This window comes from Sus scrofa, chromosome 14 (genome assembly GCF_000003025.6).
Source record: "Sus scrofa isolate TJ Tabasco breed Duroc chromosome 14, Sscrofa11.1, whole genome shotgun sequence".
In the NCBI taxonomy this organism is placed as follows: domain Eukaryota; kingdom Metazoa; phylum Chordata; class Mammalia; order Artiodactyla; family Suidae; genus Sus; species Sus scrofa.
This window is the reverse complement of record NC_010456.5, coordinates 44,073,544-44,096,379: the sequence shown is the minus strand read 5'-3', so window position 1 is coordinate 44,096,379 and position 22,836 is coordinate 44,073,544. Positions and strand designations below refer to the sequence as shown.

General features: G+C 41.9%; 2 protein-coding genes across 10 annotated transcripts in view; one reads left to right on the top strand and one right to left on the bottom strand.

Moving 5' to 3' along the window:
* Positions 1-22,818, bottom strand: part of SRRD (SRR1 domain containing) — a 24,437-nt gene extending 1,619 nt beyond the window's left edge. The window contains 7 exon segments of the mRNA XM_005670776.3: positions 310-355; positions 804-958; positions 2,957-3,055; positions 3,141-3,250; positions 3,253-3,399; positions 4,448-4,488; positions 22,544-22,818. Coding sequence (XP_005670833.2) covers positions 310-355; positions 804-958; positions 2,957-3,055; positions 3,141-3,250; positions 3,253-3,399; positions 4,448-4,488; positions 22,544-22,713 — 768 coding nt within the window. The 5' untranslated portion in view covers positions 22,714-22,818.
* The window catches only part of HPS4 (HPS4, biogenesis of lysosomal organelles complex 3 subunit 2), a 31,978-nt gene continuing 31,860 nt past the window's right edge, over positions 22,719-22,836 (top strand). For 8 of the 9 annotated variants that reach the window (XR_002338265.1, XM_021071774.1, XM_021071772.1 and 5 more), the window contains exon 1: positions 22,719-22,832. The gene's annotated coding sequence lies outside the window, so the exon portion shown is untranslated. The other variant, XR_002338266.1, reaches the window with a different exon arrangement.

Sequence of the window (22,836 nt, the reverse complement as noted above, 5' to 3'; positions counted from 1 at the left end):
TTAAAAGTAAGGAATCAGATATTTTAAGTACTTTGCACAATGAGTTGACAGCCCCAAGGGCAGTGTGTACACTGAACAGGATACTGAGATTAAAAGAGATTAAGAAAAGAGATGTGCTAAAATGTCATAGCTTTCTGGAACACAGACCCACAGGGAGAGCTTGCTGACGGTGCAGTAACACCCTCTGTGCCTGCCGCCAGCCCCTGGGGAGCTCCTGCCCTCCATATAAAGGCAGACCGCTCCAGGGTGATGCAGCAGTGGTGTGATTTCAAGGCTTACCCACTCCAGCCCCTTCATTCAGGTACAGACCTTTGCAACATACAGATAATTTTTCTGCAAAATCCTTGTCAACAACCTAGAAATAAAAATTTTAAAGAGTATGATGAGAAGGTAGGAGAGAACAAAATGCAGAAAGGCAAAATCTTAAATATAGCGAGAAATTTTGTAAAATGTGGAATGTATATAGAAGGCTAAACAGTAGAGAGTGTGAGCGCCCAATCACTGCCCATCGCATCCAGGGAAAAACAGCAGCAGATATCACGGCACCATGAAGCAGCAGGAGGAGGTTATATAGCTTTAAGCGGTGTTTTTTCCCATTTTCACAAACCCGTTTCTGTCTGTCCTCAGGGAAAGGAGGAGTTAGAGGCAGAAAGATGCCTTAACTTGCTTCCCAGTGAGACTCCAGGCTGAAGCCTCCCAGCTCTAACCCCTGTCCGGGTCCCCTGAGAGGCACTGCCAAGTGTGAAATGTTTTCTGCTGTGGTCAGGTGGGGGAAGGGTTCACCTCAGCGTTTTTGGGCTCACCTCTCCTCAAGTCCTCTGAAACTATTTCCGATGATGACCAACTTGGAAAGGGCCTCTACTGACCAGTTACTCCACAGGAGGTTGTTGTACAGCGCCGTCCCACAGTGGAGCATGTAGAAGACAGTGGGTTCGCCGCAAACACTCCGCTTTCCTTCCTGGGGTAGAACGTGCACAGGTGTAAACACTTCTTACAAGGAGGGGAGAGAGACGGAAGGACAGTAATAGCAAGCTGCGAATTGCCACCCACCAAAAAAATGCGTGTAATTATGTGTGGTGATGACGGATGTGTGAACTTCATTGCAGTTCTTTCACAATATACGCACACGTACCAAATCAACTAGTACACCTTAAACTCACACCTGTTATATGTCACTTCCTCTCAATGTAGCTGGACAAATAATGAGCTGAGAAGGCAAACTGAAGTATCAAATCAAAAACTGATACTACGTCCCCTTGTGGAAGTTATATTAGTGTGTGTGGAATCTACAGACTTACGTGAGGCTGAGTCAGGCAATCATGAACTCCAGAAAGGGCTCATATTTACTCAACGACTGTGTGTCCCATGAACACAGAAGGCTCTGGACTAACAAAGGGGGTTCCTGTGTCCTGACTGCAAGGGCAGGAGGGACAGCAGAAGTCACTGTCCTCCAGGTCCTGTTTCCTTGTCACTTTCTGTAGATCCCTATAGTAATTGAGTCCTTTTCAAATGTTCCCTGGGGGTCCAGTCACCCCTTTTGAGAACCACGGCTCCCCCATCATCTCCCAGGCAGGGAGCAAGCCCCCTTCCTTTACCGTCTGTCCCCAGCCACTCTGGGCCTCTCCACTCCCAGCAATTTCCCTTGCTGATACGTGGCCAAATCTCCCAAGCAGCTCTGCACAGGCTGCCTGCAGTTCTGGCCCTCAGCAAACCCCCAGGAGACGTTCCAATCCCAGCTCAGACCTAAGGAGCCTTCCTGGACACCCCCCAACTAAAAAGCACAGATTTCCCTCCCGGCTCAGTTCCTAGACATGGGTCTGCCTCACTGTCCTGCATGTCATACACCTGTTTCCAGGGACATGTCCCAAAGTGACCGTGGGCTCCCTGACCACAGACTGGCTTCCATGACCTCCGTTTCTCCAGAGCTCCCTGCCTCACACAGAGCAGGAGCTCAGGAAAGGTGGTCTGAACCGAATGGCAGTGTTTGAGGACCCTGCCGACACCACTGAGTGACTGACTCCTCTCAGCTGGGCCAGATATTCATGTTTCATAATAAGCAATGAGATGGCAGTTTCAGAACAAAGAGGAATAAAATGACTTTCCTATAATCCCCAAGACAATGCAAAACTTAAGTCAGAGGTATCTGCCTATACTCAATTCAGCCCTCTGCTCGTGCAATGGTTTTTTTATCTGAGGCCTCAGAAATCTGGAGTCCCAACTATTTTAGGGGACATGGGGATAGGCTGAGGACATATCCACAGCTTACAGCCAGGTGCTATGGGTGTGGCTGGGCTACAGCTTCAAAGAGGGGAAACGTTCCCTCCCAGTTTGCTACCTCCTCTGGGACAGGGTAAATTCCAGCCAGAAGGACTGCAGTTGAGGCACAGAGACTGCCCTCCTTACTCTCTTACAGCAACAGTAGATATCAACTGAGCATAAAATCGGGACACAGAATTCTCACGAGAATTTTGCAAACCCGGAGTGCCTGTCAATGGAAGTGAATCTGACTGGAGTTCAGGAGGATGCAAGTTTGATCCCTGGCCTCGCTCAGTGGGTTACGGATTCGGTGTTGCCGTGAGCTGTGTGTGGTGTAGGCTGCAGATGCGGCTTGGATCTGGCAGTGCAATGGCGTAGGCCAGTGGCTACAGCTCCAATTTGACTGCTAGCCTGGGAATCTCCATATGCAGCGGGTGCAGCTGTTAAAAAAAAAAAAAAAAAAAAAAAGATTTTGCAAATCTTAGTCTGTGCCATTTGTGTAAGTTTTTTCTTCTGACAGACACAACATAGGTCAAAATGTGGGTAACTGACCAGTCACATGCTAGAGGCACTGGGAATGCAAGCAGTGCAAAGGAGGAATGGCTGCTGCACAGAAACCTGGTGCCCAGGGACACAGCCCGGGCCCAGTTTGGTCAGCAGCTACCCAGTCCTCCTCACTCCCCTTCCCTAAGCTACATACCTCGTTCTCACTGAGAACAACCACACCAAGGGTGTTAAGAACTGTGATTTCGATTTGGCTAAACAAAGGGTCATATATCCAGCAGTGACTTCTGGGGATCTGCAGAGAAAAACAAGTTACTTATTCAACATCTGTGTGCATATGACTATGGGAGGGGACAATAAAGAAGAATACAGATATTTACCTGGCACTTTTCCAAGAACAGAAGCAAAAATGCTAGTTGGTTTCTGGCAATGACGCAGGTGGCAAAGTTCCCAATGCCATAACATACACACTTCAAATGGCAGGCTCCTGGACCAGGGTCTCCTCTGAGATGGAGCCAGGGGCCACATCTGACTCATCTGGTGATGGGTCAAGATGCAGGCTTGCAAAGGCTTCTGAAAGAGTCCCCACAGGGGCCTTCAGTTGTTCCAGATGCTTCCTAAGACACCTTTTGATGGTTTCTGCAAGAGCAGACCCCAAACAGTCAGAGGGCATGCTCTGACCCCATGAACTATGTCATCCCACAAGAAGCCCACAGGCTCAGGTAGATAAGGAGCGGGGCTGAAAAGGCTTCAACTCCACAGAGAAAGGGCTGCCGGCCTCACTCCCAGACATGCAGGGGACATGCAGCCACATCCACCCCAAACTGACCACTGTCCCGGTCCCTGGACTCCCATGGCCTACAACCTAAGGGAATATTTCAAGCAAAAAGTAGGTTTCATTCATGGGCACATTTTCCATCTAACATTCATGTGAACTCAGTCTAATTTAATAAGAGGCAACCTGGTAAATGCAAGTTTTGTTCTGAAATACCTACTTTTTAAAGTAACAGAATAGAGGAGCAGAGCTCTCAAAAATAACACTATAAATAACTGGGAATAAGAGTATTTAATGTGCATGGGGGAGGGGGATGAATAGACTGAGTTTGGGGTTAGGTGCAAACTATTACAAATCTCGGAGTTCCCATCGTGGCTCAGTGGTTAATGAATCCAACAAGGAACCATGAGGTTGTGGGTTCAATCCCTGGCCTCGTTCAGTGGGTTAAGGATCCAGTGTTGCCATGAGCTGTGGTGTAGGTCGCAGATGCAACTCGGATCCCGCATTGCTGTGGCTGTGGTGTAGGCCGGCAGCTGCAGCTCCGATTAGACCTGTAGCCTGGGAACCTCCATATTCCATGGGTGTGGCCCTAGAAAAGACAAAAAAAAATCTCAACAATGCAGATAATGACAAATAACATTTACTGCCTCCTGTGCAGCAGGCAGGCACTGCTCTAAGCACTTTACTATATGCCTCCTTTAATACTCAAAATTACACTATAGGATATGTACATTATCATGCCCATTCCACAGATAAAAAAACTGAAGGCTGGGTTAAGTGACAAAAGACACCCAGCATGCACACCACTCACTGAGGCAAAATGGCACCAAATGTAGGCTGGGTTCCTTTCTTTGCCCACATTCAGGCCTCCTCCCACCCCACTACCTCTAGCCACAGCCAGATGATACCCACCTAGCGCTAAACTCCAGAAATCAGAGATAAGCAGGTCCTCCCTGTTGAGAAAAAACAGCATGGTCATCTCTTGTCCCTTTCAGGGCTGCCCTGACAGAGACCTTCCCCCTGACCAGGATCTGGGTGTGGGGATGGGAGAACACCCTCAGATGCAGAGTCCACCTGTGAGACTGGAGGAGCATACCTGGGGAGTGTAGCCAGAGCAGTGCTACTAGGGTTGGGGGGGATGTGGGAAGAGGGCTTCCTGGAGGAGGTCCCTGATTCCCAGGGCCAAGTCTGCGTCTGTGCTGAATCCCTGGTCCACAACAGAGCTTGGCACACAGGTGCAGCTCCATAAATACTGGTTAAATGCCCAGATTTAGCCTCTCTGTGCTTTAGTTTCCTCATCTCTAAAATGGGGATAAAACCATACCCATCACAGAGGGTTACAGGAAGGATTAAATGGGGTTAATGTTCAGTGCAGGGTGCAGAGCAGGTATTCAACAAATGGCCTTTGTTACTGTAAATAATCCCAAGGTGAGTAAAAGAAGGGACAAAACCAAGTGTCTGGGCTTTTTTTTTTTTAATCAACTGGTTTGCACAAAATGGAGCAAGACACGGTCAGTAGTGAATTCAAATGAGCTGAATGAATTCATCAATCAAAAGATACACAGTGGCTAAATGGATTAAAAAAACAAGACCCATCTATACACTGCCAACAAGAGAATCAATCACTTCAGACGTAAGGACACACAGACTGAAATGAGGGATAATCTGTGCAAATGTAAACCAAAAGAAAGCAGTACTTCTATTAGACAAAATGTACTTTAAAACATACCAAAATTTATAGGATGTAGCAAAAGCAATTCTAAGAGGGATTTCATAATGATAAATGCCTCCTTCAAGAACAAGAAAAGTCTCAAACAATCTAATTTTATACCTGAGGAACTAGAAAAGGAAGAACAAAGTCAGTAGCAGGAAAGACAGAAAGATTAGAGCAGAAATGAAGGGAAAGAAGGACTAAAAACACAGTGGAGAAGATCGATAAAACAAAAAGCTAGTTCTCTGAAAAGATAAAATTGATAAACCTTTAGCTAGACTCACCAAGGGGGGAAAAAAAGCTGAAAAAAGTAAAATCTGAAATGTATGAAGAGACATTACAAATGATACTACAGAAATGCAAAGGATCATAAGAGACTACTACGAACAATTACATGCCAACAAATCGGAAAACTTAGATGAAATGGATAAATTTCTAGAAACATACAACCATCCAAGGCTGAATCATAAAGAGAAAATCTCAACAGGCTGGTTACTAGTAGGAAGGCTGAATCCTAAAGAGAAAATCTCAACAGGCTGGTTACTAGTAGGGAGGCTGAATTGGTAATCAATAACCTCCTAACAAACACAAGCCCAGGACCAGATTGCTTCACTGATGAACTCTACCAAATATTCAAAGAGGAATTCGTACTGATCCTTTTAAAACTATTCTAACAACAGAAGAGGGACATTTCCAAACTTATTCACAAGGCCAGCATTACCCTGTTACCAAAACGAGACAAGGATGCCCCAAGGGAACAAAATCGCAGGCCAATAACCCGACGAACACAGATGCAAACATGTACAACAAAATATTAGCAAACCAATTTCAACAATAAAATGATCATATACCATGATTAAGTGGTATTATTCTAGGAATGCATGGGTGGTTCAACATCTGCAAAATAGTCAATGTGATACACCACATTAACGAAGGATTAAAATCATATGATTAGGAGGTCCCATCCTGGCTCAGCTGTTAACGAACCCAACTAGCACCCATGACGACTTGGGTTAGATTCCTTGGCCTTGCTCAGTGGGTAAAGGATACGGCATTGCCTTGAGCTGTGGTGTAGGTCACAGATGCGGCTTGGATCTGGCATTGCTGCGGCTGTGGTATAGGCCAGCAGCTACATATCTGATTTGATCCCTAGCCTGAGAACCTCCATATGCTGCAGGTGTGGCCCTAAAAAGAGACAGACAGACACACAGACACACAGACACACAGACACAGACACACACACACATCATATGATTATTTCAATAGATGCAGAAAAAGCATTTGACAAAATTCAACTTTCACTTATGATTAAAAAAAAACCCAAAACACTCAAGAGAGCAGGTATAGAGGGAACCTAACTCAGCATAATAAAGGCCATATGCATATGGCTTATTCACTAGAAAGTAAACTTTTGTTATGAAGAATGCTCTTTTATGTATTTTAAATGGTTAGTTTTGCCTCTCTCTCCCAAAGGCACCAGGTGATTTTTCTTGGCTCTTCACCATAAGACCCTAGTGGGGTACCTGGAGGTAAAGCCCAGGAAAGTTTGGGGGTTCCTGGGGGACTTCAGCCCCCAGATGTCTCTCAGACTTGCACAGTAGCCTCCTCACTTGGCCTCCAGCAATTCATCAAAATGATCATTTACGTGTTCTCATCAGATTAAGGCTCTAGTGGTGTCTGCTCCAGAGGTATGGAACAGTGGGACAGACTTCCCAATCTACAGGAGAACACCAAGAGCTGTTCAGATTCTGTGAACTTTGATGCTCGTTCATGACAGCTTTGCTTCCTCTGAATCCTAAAAATGGCCTTGCCCTTCAGCAGAAACTGAAGTCTCAAAGCTGCATTGATTGCCCTTTATCTCCTTGTGTTTGTAGTCCTCATACTTATCATCAGAATGGTGGCAGGAGATGAGTAAGTTAAAGGAGCATATAATGTGTACAGTGAATCAGCAGAAATTATGTCTCTGACAAAGTGCATTTGGAACAGGAAATAAAAGAAGCAAAACTATTTAACATTACTAACGATTTCAGGCTGAAAAATCGGGAACATTTGCAGACACTGAAAAATATCACTTTAATTCAAGGTCCTCCTGGACCCCTAGATGAAAAAGGAGAGAGAGGTCCTACTGGAGAAGGTGGGCCATGAGGCATTCCAGGTCCAACAGGCCCTCCAGGTCCTAAAGGTGACCAGAGATCAATTGGCCTTCCAGACCAATGGGGAAGACTGGGAGGCCAGGGCCCTTTTAAGATCAGGTGGGTTGGGCAGGACATCCTGTGCTATTCTCTCATTAAAAGACCTTTTACCTCTAGACAAGTCACCAGCACAACTGACTCCAAGATCCCTTTGTAGTTCCTCCAAAGAGCCCATGGTTCCCTTGTGGTCCCAGCTTCCACACAGCTGCTTCTTCTGGTCCTTGGTGCTCTTGGGCTTCAGCTACCATGCTCATACCTCTCCCTACTCCAAAACCCCACCATCACCACCATCCCATCCCCTAGCATCCCTGGGCTGGAGCATCACCCATGTATTCACTGATGGGTTGCAACTGCCTATCCTCAGAGGCAGCCCAAGAGCCCTCTGCCAGTCAATGAACTAGTGTCTTGCTGAACCTGATGTAACCCATTGGGTTCTAGGAGAAATCTCATGGATACTGACTGTGTGTGGAATCTTACATTGAAAACACTAGTCTCAACCAGAGACAGGATGTCATAAAAGAAAATCCATTTGTTCATGCACTCATTCATTCAGCATATGTTCATTATGTACCTTCCAAAGCTGGACTTAACAGCTAATGAGACAACTATTGTCTCTGGCCTTACAGAGCTAATTATCTCTGAAAGATACAGATATGTAAACAGGCAATTATACAATACAGCAGAGCTATATGGGGGAAGAACAGGGCTCTCTTTGGATGTTCAGGGGAGATCAAGATTTTAAAATTCCTTAGAATTTTAACATGTAAAATTGACTTTGATTTCCTTCTTGTTTCATTTTCCAAATTACAGCATATCTTTTTCAAGTTTTATAGTAAGGTAAAGTGGAGGTAGGAGAGTTCATTCAACACAATGAACCAAAAAACTCACAAAAAAATAAAAACTTGTTTCTTTAAACTACCTAGCATTTCAAGCTTTTTTTTTTTTTTTTTTCTTTCTTCTTTTAAGGGCTGCATTTGTGGCATATGGAAATTCTCGGGCTAGGGGTCAAATCGGTGCTGCAGCTGCCGGTCTATGCCACAGCCACAGCAATGCCAGATCAGAGCCATATCTGTGACCTACACCGCAGTTCTGTGGCAATGCTGGATCTTTAATCTGCTAAGTGAGGCCAGGAATTTAATCTGCATCCTCATGGATACTAGTCAGGTTCTTAACCCACTGAACCACAATGGGAACTCACAAGCAATAATATTTGATGATAAAAAAAGAATGCTGAATTTTTTTCTAAAAAGCTCTTTGTGGAGTTCCCTTGTGGCCTAGCAGTTAATGGACCCAGCATTTTCTCTGCTGTGGTGTGGTTTTGATCCCTGCACCAGGAACTTCTACATACCATGGACATGGACAAAAGAGAGAGAAAAAAAAAAGCTTTTTGGGAATTCCTGTTGTAGCTTAGTGGTAACAAACCTGACTAGTATCCATGAGGACATGGGTTCAATTCCTGGTCTTGCTCAGTGGGTTAAGGATCCAGCGTTGCCGTGAGCTATAGTGTAGGTGACAGATGTGGCTTGGATGTGGCATGGCTGTGGCTGTGGTATAGGCCGGCAGCTACAGTTGTGATTCAACCCCTAGCCTGAGAATTTCCATATGCAGTAGGTGTGGCCCTAAAAAAAAAAAAAAAAAAAAAAAAGGAAAAGAAAAAAGCTCTTTGTATTTTATGTTTTTTGTCTTTTTTGGGGCCACTCCCATGGCATATGGAGGTTCCCAGGCTAGAGGTCAAATCAGAGCTGCAGCCACTGTCCCACGCCATAGCCACAGGAACACCAGATCTGAGCCATGTCTGCGACCTGCACCAGAGCCATGGCAATGCTGGATCCTTAACCACAAGAATGAGGCCAGGGATTGAACCTATGTCCCCACGGATACTAGTCAGATTCATTTCAGCTGAGCCACAATGGGAACTCCCTCTTCGTAGTTTAAATATCCAATATAGGTCCTGGAGTAAAAGGAATATTTCAATAGAGATGAAAATATTTTGTGTAACTGAAAAAAGGACAAAGAAGAAAAAGAAAAGGCAGACCAAAAAAAAAAGGAAAAAAGTGGAATTCCATGTTATTTGTATATCTCTCTATTAGTTAAGAGATCACATTTTCACAACTCTCCTTTTCTTCAAGGATTAACACACAGTCCCAGGACTCTCAGCATTAATGTTCTAGCCAAATTCTAAATAGTGTGCCTGTATCTCACCACTTCTGTTCTTTCCCCTATGAAATGGGCATTGTAACCCCCTTCACAGGGCTGTTGTGAGGATCACGTAGGATACTGTGTATATGAAGATGCTCTATAAAATCATAAAGTGCTTTAAACACATAATTTTTTTAAAATAAGGGCTACGTATGACAAGCTAATATTATACTTAAGGGTATAAAGCTGAAAACTCTTCCTCTAAGATCTGGAATAAGACAAAGATGCCCATTCTTGCCTTTTTTACTCAACAAGGTACAGGAAGTCCTAGCCAGAGTAATTAGGCAAAAAAAGAAATAAGAATCCAAATTAAAAAAGAAGTAAAACTGTCACTTTCTACAGGGAACATGTCACAGATAGGAAACTCCAAAGATTCTACCAAAAAAACTGTTACATCTAATAAACAAGTCCATAATGTTGCAAGAGACAAAAAATAAATACACGAAAATCTGCTGCATTTCTATACACTAATAATAACCTATCAGAGAAATTAAGAAAACAATCTCATTTACAATTGCATCAAAAAGAAAAAAATACCTAAGGATAAATTTAACCAAGGATGTGAAAAAAACCTGTATACTGAAAACTACAAGACATTAAGGAAAGAAACTGAAGACACAAATAAATGGAAAGATACTCCCTGCTCATGCACTGGCATTAATATTGTTAAAAATATCCATATCACCTTAAAGTACTGTACAGATTTAATGCAATCTCTATCAAAATTCCAATGGCATTTTTCACAGAAATAGGTCAAACAATACTACAATCTATATGGAGCCACAAAAGACCCTAACAAGCCAAAGTAATCTTGAGAAAGAAGAACAAAGCTGGAGGCATCAAGCTCTCTGATTTCAAATTTTATTACAAAGCTATCATAATTAAAACAGTGTGGTTTGGGCATAAAAACGGACACATATATCAATGGAACAGGCTAAAGACCCCAGAAATAAACCCATTCATGTGGTCAATTAATTTATAACAAAGGAACAAAAAATATACAAGGGAAAAAAACAGTCTCTTCAAGAACACTGGGGAAAATCAATGGCCACATGCAAAAAAAGAAAAAGGAAAAGAAACCAGGCCACTATTTTAGACCACACACACACAAAACTGAATTCGAGAGCAATCAACATGGTGGAGGAGTAGGATGCAGAGCTCACCTCCTCCCATAGACACATAAAAAAATACATCTACATGTAGAACGATTGGCACAGAACATCTACTGAATGCTGGCAGACCTAAGACTTCCCAAAAGGCAAGAAAACATCCATGTAATTAGGTAGAACAAAAGAAAAAAAGAAAAACAAAAAGAGGGAGAAAGGAATTAGGAGGGGACCTGTGCTACAGGGAGCAAGCTGTGAAGGAGGAAATGTTCCCATAACCTGGGAAGTTCCCACTGATGGGGAGAGCAACCTGGACAGAGAGGGAACTTCTGAGCCTTGGAGGAGAGTGCAGCAACCATTTTAAGGAAGGCAAAATGGAAAGCGACCCGCACAGTCAGTACTGCATCCCCAGAGCTTGTCTGCTGCTTCATTTGAGGTCTGGGTGCTGAAGCTCAGGCTTCAGACAACAGACCCAGGGAAAGGACAAGGGTTGGCTGCATGGAAACAGCCTGAAGAGGCTGGAGCGTGGGCAACTGAAGGTGTACTTAGAAGAAGCCCTGGCTCACCAGAGAGGCCAGGCACCATTGTTGCAGGGGCTCATGAAGAGAGGGGTGGGAATGCCATTGGAACTTCCTTCCCTGCACATGCTCTATGGCAACAGGACACCACCTACACATTTCCTGTGACAGGAAAGAGCCTCTGCCACCATTGCGGGCTCCACAGGTGGGTGTGGGCACCACCAATGGTACAAGACCCACAACCAATCACTGCCCCCACTGTCCTGGGAATGCATGGTTCATACAAACATCCAAACTAAAAGCAGCCTTCGTGCCAAAATTTTTAACCCACATAAGTAAGCTACACAGGGACACTCCACATACAAATAGCCTTCCAAGACCATAGTAAACAATTCTTTCTCCTAAACTCACAGGGTAAAAGAAATATAAGTAAAATGAAGAAGCAGAGGAAACTCTCCCAGTTAAAAGACCAAGAGAATTCCCCTGAAGGAACAATGAAACAGACCTCTTCAGTCCAACAGACACTGAGTTCAAAAAGGTATTAATGAAAAGACTGAAGGATTAAAGAGAGGTTATCAACAGAAATGCAAATCACTGTAAAAAGGAACTAGAAAGTATAAGGAGGAACTATGAAAAATTAGAAGATTAATTTGCTGAGACAAAAGCTGAGCTAAAAGTACTGAACAGCAGAATGAATAATGCAGAAGAACAAATAAGGGATTTGGAAGACAGAATAATGGAAATCACTCAATAAGAAGAGCAGATAGACAGCCAAATGAAAAACAAAAATGAAAATAATTATAAGAGACTTATGGGATAATACAAAGTGTGTGAATATATGAACATGGATTCCAGAAGGAAAGAGAGAAAAGGGGACTGAAAATGTATCTGAAGAAATTACAGCTGAAAACTTCCCAAACTTAAAGAAGAACAGATATTCAGATAAAGGAAGTATAGAGGGTCCCAAACAATATGAACCCAAATAGACCTACACCAAGACACAGTAAAATAAAGATGGCAAAAAATTAAAGCTAATGAGAGAATTCTAAAGGCAGCAAGAGGGAGTTCTTGAGGTGCAGCTTGAGTTGCTACAGGGGTGCAGGATTCATATCCAGCCCAGGAATTTCCACGTGCTGCAGGTGCAGCCAAAATAAAAACAAAGGCAGCAAGAAAAAAACAAAGAGTTAATTACAAGGAAGCCCCATAAGGCTATCAGTTGATTTCTCTACAGAAACACTACAGGCCAGAATGGAGTGGCAAAATATATTCAAAGTCTCAAAAGGGAAAAATCTGCAACCTAGAATACTCTAGATTATCATTTCGAATAAAAGGAGAGAAAAAGAATCTCTCAGGCAAGCAAAAACTAAAAGAACACAGTAATATCAAACCTATCCTAAAAGAAATACTGAAAGGTCTTCTCTAAGTAGAAAAGAAGAAGATACAGGAAAGAGGAAAACACATTTAGAAAGTAAATCACTTATATAAGCCAGTACACAGATTGAAAAGAAAAAAAAAACCTATCTGTGAAAGTGATGATGAACACAAGCAAAAGGATAAACATAAAGATGAGAAAGAAGGCATCAAATTAATAAAACATGGGAGTACCCTTCATGGCTCAGCAGATAAGGAAACCGACTAGGCTCCATGAGGATGTGGGTTCGACCCCTGGCCTCACTCAGTGGGTTAAGGATCCAGCGTTAATGTGAGCTGTGGTGTAGGTTGTAGATGTGGCTCAGATCCCACATGGCTGTGGCTGTGGCTGACAGCTGTAGCTCCAATTCGATCCCTAGCCTGGGAACTTCCATATGCTGCAGGTGTGGCCCTGAAAATAAAAAATAAAAAAATATACGGGGGAGGAGAGTAAGAAAATGTAGATTCTGTTTTTTTTTTTTTTTTTTTTAGAATGTGTTTGGGCTTATATGACTATCAGTTTAAAGCAAGCAGATACAGGAAAGCGTTAACATAATTGAAAAACAGAGTAACCAAGAAATCAAAAACATATAATAGATCTACAAAAACCAAAAAGGAGAACAAAAGGTTCACAAATAAAAGGAAACCATCAAATCATAAAAAGGAAAAAAAAAAAAAAAAAAGGAAAAAGAACAAAAAAGAAACATAGAATTAACTGGAAAACAAGGTTTAAAGTGGCAATAAATAGGAGTTCCCGTCATGGCGCAGTGGTTAACGAATCCGACTAGGAACCATGAGGTTGAGGGTTCGGTCCCTGCCTTGCTCAGTGGGTTAACGATCTGGCATTGCTGTGAGCTGTGGTGTAGGTTGCAGACGCGGCTCGGATCCTGCGTTGCTGTGGCTCTGGCGCAGGCTGGTGGCTACAGCTCTGATTGGACCCCTAGCCTGGGAACCTCCATAGGCCGCGGGAGCGGCCCAAGAAATAGCAAAAAAAAAAAAAAAAAAAAAAAAAGATAAAGTGGCAATAAATAAGAGTTACCATTGTGGCTCTGTGGGTTAAGGACCCCAACATTGTTTCTGTGAAGCAATCCCTGGCCTTGCTCAATGGGTTAATGATCCACCATTACTGCAAGCTGTGGCATAGGCTGCAGTTGAGGCCTGGATCTGATATTACTGTAGCTGTGGCTGTGGCCTCAGCTGCAGTTCCAATTCGACCCCCAGGCCGAGAACTTCCATGTGCCATGGGTGCAGCCATAATTTTAAAAAATGCAATAAATACATACTTATCAATAATTACCTCAAAAGTCAATGGACTAAATGCTTCAATCAAAAGACAAAGAGTGGCAGACTGGATAAAAAGAGCCTACAATATGCTGCCTACAAGAGACCCATCTTAGGGCAAAGGACATACATAGATTGAAGGTGAGAGGATGGAAAAAGCTATCTCACACAAACAGAAATGACAAGAAATCAGGGGTCACAATACTTGTATCAGACAAAATAGACAGTAAAACAAAGGCCATAAAGAAAGATAAAGGGCTCTATAATGATAAAAGGGTTAATACAAGAAGAGGACTTTATATTTGTTAACATATATGCACCCATACTAACAGACATAAAGGGAGAAACTGATGGGAATACAAAAATAGCAGGACACTTAATACCCCATTCACATCAATTAACAGATTTCTAGGCAGAAAATCAATCAGGCAACAGAGATCCTAAATGGTACAATAGAACAGTAAGACTTAATTGAAATTTTCAGGACAAAACCAAAACAAAACAGAACACATATTCTTTTCAAGTGCATGTGGAACATTCTCTAGGACTGACCACATACTAGGGCACAAAACAAACCTCAACAAATTTAAGACTACAGAAATTATTTCAAGCATCTTCTGACTGCAAAGGCATGAAACTAGAAATCAACCACAGGAAAAGAAATGACAAATAAACAATTACATGGAGAATAAACAGCATGCTACAAAAAAACCAAAACAAAACAAAAATACATAGGTCATCGTGGAAATCAAAAAGGAAATTAAAAAAATATCTTAAGAGAAATGACAATGAAAACACGACCATACAAAATCTATGGGATGCAGCAAAAGCAGTTCTTAGATGGAAGTTCATAGTGATGCAGGTCTTCCTCAAAAAAAAAAAAAAAAAACAAGAAAAATCTCAAGTAAACAACCTACCACCTAAAAGAATGAGAAAAAGAACACACCTAAGGTCAGCTGAAGGAAGTAATTAATAAAGATCAGAGAGGAATTAAATAGAGATTAAAAAATAATAGATAAAATCAATAAAATTAAGACCTGGTTTGGTGAAAGGGTAAACAAAACTGACAAATCACTGGCGAGACTCATCAAGAAGAAAAGAGAGGAAAGCCAAATAAATGAAATGAGAAATGAAAAATGAGAAACATCAACCAATACCACCAAAATACAAAAAACCATAAGGGAATATTATGAACAATTATATGCCAACAAATTTGAAAACCTAAAAGAAACGGACAGCTTTCTAGAAAAATACAGCATACCAAAACTGAATCAAGAAATAGATAATTTGATTAGACAGATCACTAAACATGAAATACAATCTATTATTTAAAAAATTCCTACAAACAAAAGTCCAGGACCAGATGGCTTCACAGGTGAATTCTACCAAACATACCTAATGCAGAACTTACACTGATTCTTCTCAAATGCTTCCAAAAGACTGGAGAGGAAGGAACACTCCCAAAGATATTCTATGACACCATCATCACCCTGATACCACAACCAAAGATACCACCAAAAAAGAAAGGCTAATATCTTTGATAATTATTTTGTTGAGAATTTTTGCATTTATATGCAAATTATATATAAATGCAAAAATTCTCAACAAAACACTAGCAAACCAACACAAACAGATCATACACCACGACCAAATGGGATTCATCCCAAGTTCACAAGGAGAGTTCAACATACACAAATCAGTCAACATGATACATACACCACATTAACAAAAGACAAAAACCACATAACCATCTCAGTAGATGCAGAAAATGCATTTGACAAAATTCAACATCCATTCATGAAAAAACTTTTACCAAAGTGGGTATAGAGGGAACATATTTCAACATAATAAAAGCTATTTTTTTCCCTTTTTGGCCTCAACCACAGCATGTGGAAGTTCCCAGGCCAGGGATCAAACCTGAGCCACAGCAGTGACAACACTGGATCCTGAAACTGCTGTGCCACAAGGGAACTCCTCAACATAATAAAAGCTATTAACGACAAACCCAAAGTCAACATAATACTTAACAGTGAAAAGCTGAAAGCCCTCCTGCTAAAATATAGAACAAGAAGACAAGGATGCCCACTCTGACCACTTCTATTCAACATAGTATTGGAAGTCCTAGCCACACCAATGTCAAGAAAAAGAAATAAAAAGTATCTAAATTGAAAGGGAAGAGATAAAATTGTCATTATATGCAGATGTCATGATATTATATATAGAAAACCCTACAGATCCCACACAAAAACTACTACAACAGAAGAATTCAGCAAAGTAGCAGGATACAAGATTAACATACTGAAATTGGTTGCATTTCTTCACACTAACAATGAAATAGCAGAAAAGGGATGTTAAAAAAAAATACCTCTTAAAATTGCACCCCTAAACATAAAATACTTAATAAACCTGACCAAGGTGGTGAAGGAATTATATGCTGAGAACTATAAAACATTAATAAAGGAATTTAAAGATGATTCAAAGAAATGGAAAGATATTTCATGTTCTTGGATTGGAAGAATTAATACTGCTAAAATGGCCATACTACCCAAAGTAGTCTACAGATTTAATGTGATCCCTATCAAATTACCCATGACAGTTTTCATAGAACTAGAACAAATAATCCTAAAATTTATATGGAATCGTAAAAGACCCAGAATTGCCAAAGCAATCTTGAAAAAAAAGAACAAAGCACAAGGTATAACCCATGGACTTCAGACAATACTCAAAGCTACAATAATCAAAATAGTGTGGTATTGGCACAAAAATAGAAATATGGATCTCTGCGACAGAACAGAGAGCCCAGAAACAAACTCACACACTTACAGTCAATTAATCTTCAACAAAGGAGGCAAAAATATAAAATGGGGACGGTCTCTTCAGCAAGTGGTGCGGGGAAAGTTGGACAGCTGTATGTAAATCAATGAAGTTAGAACATATCCTCTCACCATAGACAAAAATAAACTCAAAATAGCTTAAAGATTTAAACATAAGAGATGATACTATAAAACTCATAGGCCACACATTCTCTGACATAAACCACACAAATGTTTTCTTAGGTCAGACTCCCAAAGCAATAGAAACAAAACCAAAAATAAACAAATGGAACATAAACTTTCAAGCTTTTGCACATCAAAGGAAGCTATGAAAAAAAAAAAAAACAACCTACGGAATGGGAGAAAATATTTGCAAACCATGTGACTGACAAGAGCCTAGTTTCCAAAATATACAAACAGTTCATACAACTCAACAACAACAACAATAAAAACAAACCTAATCGAAAAAATGGGCAGAAGACTTAAATAGACATTCCTCCAAAGAAGACATATAGATGGCCACTAGGCACATGAAAAGGTGCTCAACATCGCTAATTATTAGAGAAATGCAAATCAAAACTACAATAAGGTACCACCTCACACCGGTCAGAATGACCACCGTTAAAGAGTCTATAGGGAATTCTCTTATGGAACAAGAGGTTAAGGATCCAGCATTGTCACCACAGTGGCTCGGGTCATGCTGTGGTGCAGGTTAGATCCCTGGCCTGGGAACTTCCACATGCCATGGACTAGGCCAAAAGAAGTTTTAAAAAAGGCCTATAAATAGCAAATGCTAGAGATGGTAAAGAAACGGAACCCTCCTACACTGTTGGTAAGAATTTAAGTTGGTACAGCCATTATGGAGAACAGTATAGCATAGGTTCCTCAGAAAAATAAAGATGGAATTACAATATGATCCAGCAATCCTACTCTTGGGCATATATCAGGAAAAAGCTGTAATTCAAAAAGATACATGTAACTTATGTTCATAACAGAACTATTCACAACAGCCAAGACATGAAAGCAACCTAAATGTCCATTGACAGATAACTGGGTAAGAATGGTGTGGTACACATATACAATGGAATACTAATCAGCTATTAAAAAAAGAATGAAATAATGCTATCTGCAGCAACATGGATGCAACTCAAGATTATCACATTAAGTGAAGTAAGTCAGAGAAAGACAAATACCACATGATACCACTTATAAATGGAATCTAAAACACGGCACAGGGAGTTCCCGACATGGCTCAGCGGTAATGAACCCAACTAGTACCCATGAGAACATAGTTTTGATCCCTGGCCTCTCTCAGTGGGTTAAGGATCCAGCATTGCCATGAGCCTTGGTGTAGGTTTCAGATGCAGCTTGGATCCTGCATTGCTATGGCAGTGATGTAGGCCAGGAGCTGCAGCTCCAATTCAACCCCTAGCCTGGGAACTTCCATATGCCACAGGTGCAGCCCTAAAAATAAATACAATAAATAAATAAAGTCAAAATATGGCACAGATGCACCTATCTATGAAACAGAAACTGACTTCCAGACATAAAGAACAGACTTGTGGTTTCCAAGGGGGAGGTGAGGTGGGGTAAGGATGGATTGGGAGTTTGCGGTTAGTGGAGGCAAACTATTATATACAGAATGGATAAAACAACAAGATGCTACTGTATAGCAGAGGGAGCTATAGTCAATATCCTGGGATAAACCACAACAGAAAAGATTATAAAAAAGAATGTATATATATATAAAACTGAGTCAGTTTGCTGTACAGCAGAGGTTAACACAACACTGTAAACAGACTACACTTCAATAAAAAAATAAATTAAAAAACTTAACTCAAAAGGGATTTAAGACTTAAATATAAGACCTGAAACCGGAGTTCCTGTTGTGGCACAGTGGTTAACGAATCCGACTAGGAACCATGAGGTTGCGGGTTCGATCCCTGGCCTTGCCCAGTGGGTTGGGGACCCGCATTGCCGTGAACTGTGGTGTAGGTTGCAGATGCGGCTCGGATCCCGAGTTACTGTGGCTCTGGCATAGGTTGGTGGCTATAGCTCCGATTCGACCCCTAGCCTGGGAACCTCCATATGCCGCAGAAGCGGCCCTAGAAAAGGCAAAAAGACAAAAAAAAAAAAAAACAAAACCTGAAACCATAAAACTCTTAGAAGAAAACTCAGTCAGTAAACTCCTTGACATAGGTATTGGTGATGATTTTTTTTTTTTTTTTCTTTTTGGCTGAGCCCACAACATGTGGAAGTTTCTGGGATAGGGATTGAACCCATGCCCTAGGAGTGAGCCAAGCCTCTGCAGTAACAACACCAGATCCTTTACCTGCTGTGGCACAAAAGAACCCCTGGAGACGATTGTTTTAATCTGACACCAAAGGTAAAAATAAACTGGTGGGAGTTCCCGTCGTGGCGCAGTGGTTAACGAATCCGACTAGGAACCATGAGGTTGCGGGTTCGGTCCCTGCCCTTGCTCAGTGGGTTAACGATCTGGCGTTGCCGTGAGCTGTGGTGTAGGTTGCAGACGCGGCTCGGATCCTGCGTTGCTGTGGCTCTGGCATAGGCTGGTGGCTACAGCTCCGATTCAACCCCTAGCCTGGGAACCTCCATATGCCGCAGGAGCGGCCCAAGAAATAGCAACAACAACAACAACAACAACAAAAGACAAAAAGGCAAAAAAATTAAAAAAATAAAATAAAAAAATAAACTGGTGGAACCACATCAAACTAAAAAGCTTCTGCATGGCAAATGTAATCACTGACAAAATGAAAAGGCAACCTACTGAATGGGAGAAAGTATCTGCAAAGCATGTATCTGACAAGGGGTTAATATCCACAACATAAAGAACTCACACATTTCAACAGCAAAAAATCCCAAACCCAATTAAAATATGGGCAGAAGATCTGAATACACATTTTTCCAAAGAAATACAGATGGCCAACGGGTACATGAAAGATGCTCAACATCACTAATTACTAGGGAAATGCAAATCAAAACCATCAAGAGATATCACCTTATACCTGTTAGAATGACTGTATCAAAAAGACAAGATATCAACAAGAAGCTACTGCATACCACAGGGAACTATACTCAGTATTTTGTAATATATATAAAGGAAAATAATCTGAAAAAAATGTATAACTGAATCACTTTGATGTATACCTGATACTAACACAACATTGTAAATCAAGAATACTTCAATAAAAAATTTTTTAAGGTTAAAAAAATACAAGAAATAACAAGTGTTGATGAGGATGTGGAGAAAAGGGAACTGTGGTGTACTGTTGATGGAGATGTCAACCGGTGCAGTTGCTGTGGAAAACAGTTTGGAGGTGCCTTAAAGAGTTAAAAAACAGAACTACCATATGATCCAGCAATTCCACTTCTGGGTATATATCCAAAGAAAATGAAAGCACCAGCTTAAAAATATATCTGCAGCCTCATTTTCACTACAGAACTATTTACAATAGCCAAGATGTGAAAACAAACTACGTGTTCATCCATGAATGAATGGATAAAGAAATTGTGAGACACACATATACATAATGATGGAATATTATTCAGCCATATAAAAGAATGAAATCCTGCCATTTGTGACAACATGGGTGGATCCGGAGGGCATTCTTTTAAGTGAAATCAGTTAGAGAAAGGCAAATACTGTACCTAATATGAGGAATCTAAATAGCGAACACACACCAACTCACAAAGAACAGACTGGTGGTTGCTAGGGGTGGGGAGTGTGGGGTGGAACAGGTGAAGGGGGTCAAAAGGTAAAACATCTAGTTATAAAATAAGTAAGTCATGGGGATGTAATTTACAGCATGGCAACTAAAAAATACTGCATTGTGGAGTTCCCTGGTGGCTCAGTGGGTTAAGGATCTGGCATTGTCACTGCTGTGAAATGGGTTTGATCCCTAGCTGTGGAACTTCCGAATACCACGGGTATGGCCAAAAAAAAAAAAAACAAAGCAAAACCAACCCAAAACTATACTGCATATTTGAAAGTTGCTAAGTGAAATCTTAAGCTATTATCACAAGAAAAAAAAATCTGTAAAAAACCAAATCAACTGGACTTGAACTGACAAGCCAGTGTCCAGGGGGCTCAGAGAGGAGACAGAACTGAAGCCGCTGCCTCATGTTGCACAGAGACCGTAAAGGGGGGCTGTAATGTGCAGAGAGTGCTTTGTAACCTGGTGAGTGAGTGCACAGGAAACGGCCTGTAAAGTACCGCACTCTACTCAGGGAGTGGGGACTGCACCACACCTGAGGTACATGGAGAAGTAGGGAAATCCTGGGGGATACTGAAGCAGCTGAGGAGGAATAACAACATCAGGGTACATGGAATGTGCCTTAAGAGATCTCCCAGCTCCTAAGCACACTCATTCTCATTGGCATCTCCTGGTATCCTAGAAGAAGGTGCTGCTGCTTTTTTCTCAGGCTTAGTCACCCCTGGCTCTCTGCCCTATCTAGGGGAGTGGGGGTGGGGACACACATAAAATTAGTCTAGATTTTTCTCAGTTGTGATGGTCCTTCAGCTGTCGATATGAAAAGGCATTAACAAATTCTGTTATTTATCGAGTCCTTAAAGGACTGCAAATAAAGACAATAATGCTGAATAACTAAAGTAGTTAAAATTTACTGAGTGCTTCCTTGGTGTCAAGCACTGTTCTAAGTGTGCTATTGATGGGATTTGGGGCAGGCTGTCCCCAAATATGCACTCTGGCATGTTGATTATTTGGAATTATAGTTACTTGAGAAGTAAAATATCCAGTGCAAGAAACAGGTGACTATCCTTTGCTCCCCTGAAAGCTGGAAATAAATCTCCCATATGAAAATATCCTTCATATGATAATTCAAGTATACAAAAAATTCCCTTGGTTCATTAATTTGCTACCCCAAGACGAAGCTCCTTTATTTTGTCACAGACAATTGTTCCTTTGTCTAAAAAGTATAAAAGCCACCTGCTTAGGCCACTTTTGAAGTGTAATATTATTATGGGATTCCTGTACATTCCTAATTAGTTTTTCCCTCCTGTTAATCTGTTTTGGGTCAGTCTGATTATTAGGCCAGCCAAAAGAACCTAGGAGGGTAGAAGAAAAATTTTTCCTCCCCAATACTACCTAAGGTGCACAGCAAGAAATGGAGCGGTGGAAGAGTGGGATAAACCAGAATAAGGCAGAGCTTTAAAGCACAAACTTTGGAGTTACCAAAGACATGGGTTTGAAATCTGGTTATCTATGAGTCTTTGAGACTGGGCTCCCCACCAGGATCCTCCCATCGCTGAGCTGCTCATATAAAGTGTCCAGAGGACTTACTTAAGCCAGTGCCAGGCACACAGTAGCTCCTCAATTAACGAATGATCATTATCAAGAAGATGAAAATCAGGTGTTCAGGTTGCCTGACCCTGAACCACTAATAACCAATATTGGCACAATATTAATACCAAACGCTGGCACTGCTTTTACCACGCGCCAGATACTGTTGGGAATGATTCACTAGTTTACTGAATCCTCAAAACAAGCCTATATAGGTACTATTTTCTTGCCCATCTCACAGATGAGAAAACTGAGGCACAAAGCTTGCATACCTTGCCCGAAGGCACGCAGCTGCAATTGCACTAAGAGGAATGACAAACTATTGAGCGCTTACTATGTATGCTTCAGTCTGTAAAGAACTCCACCTCCGTTAAATCCTACCACAATCCTCAGACTGGGACTTGGGGAGGGCTCCAAAGGCGTGAAGGTTCGGACCCAGGACCGAGCTCGTACTCACCCGGCCTCCCGGATGCGACGAAGCACGACTCCGCTGTCCACCTCTGGATCCGCTCTTAGGCTTCGGGCTACAGCCGCCGCTACTCTCCGCCGCGGACGCCGAGTTGCGGAGCGCCTTCTCCGGGGAGATGCCTCCTGCCAGGATTCCAGAGCCGCCGCCGCCGCCGCCATTGGCTCTGACTCCAGCGGCGCGCTTGGCCCTACGTCATCAGCGCGCGCCAGCTCCGCGGGAACTTTAGCGGGTGGTGGGCGCAGGTGGCTCGTGACCCTGGGACTTCACCACGGCGCGCGTAG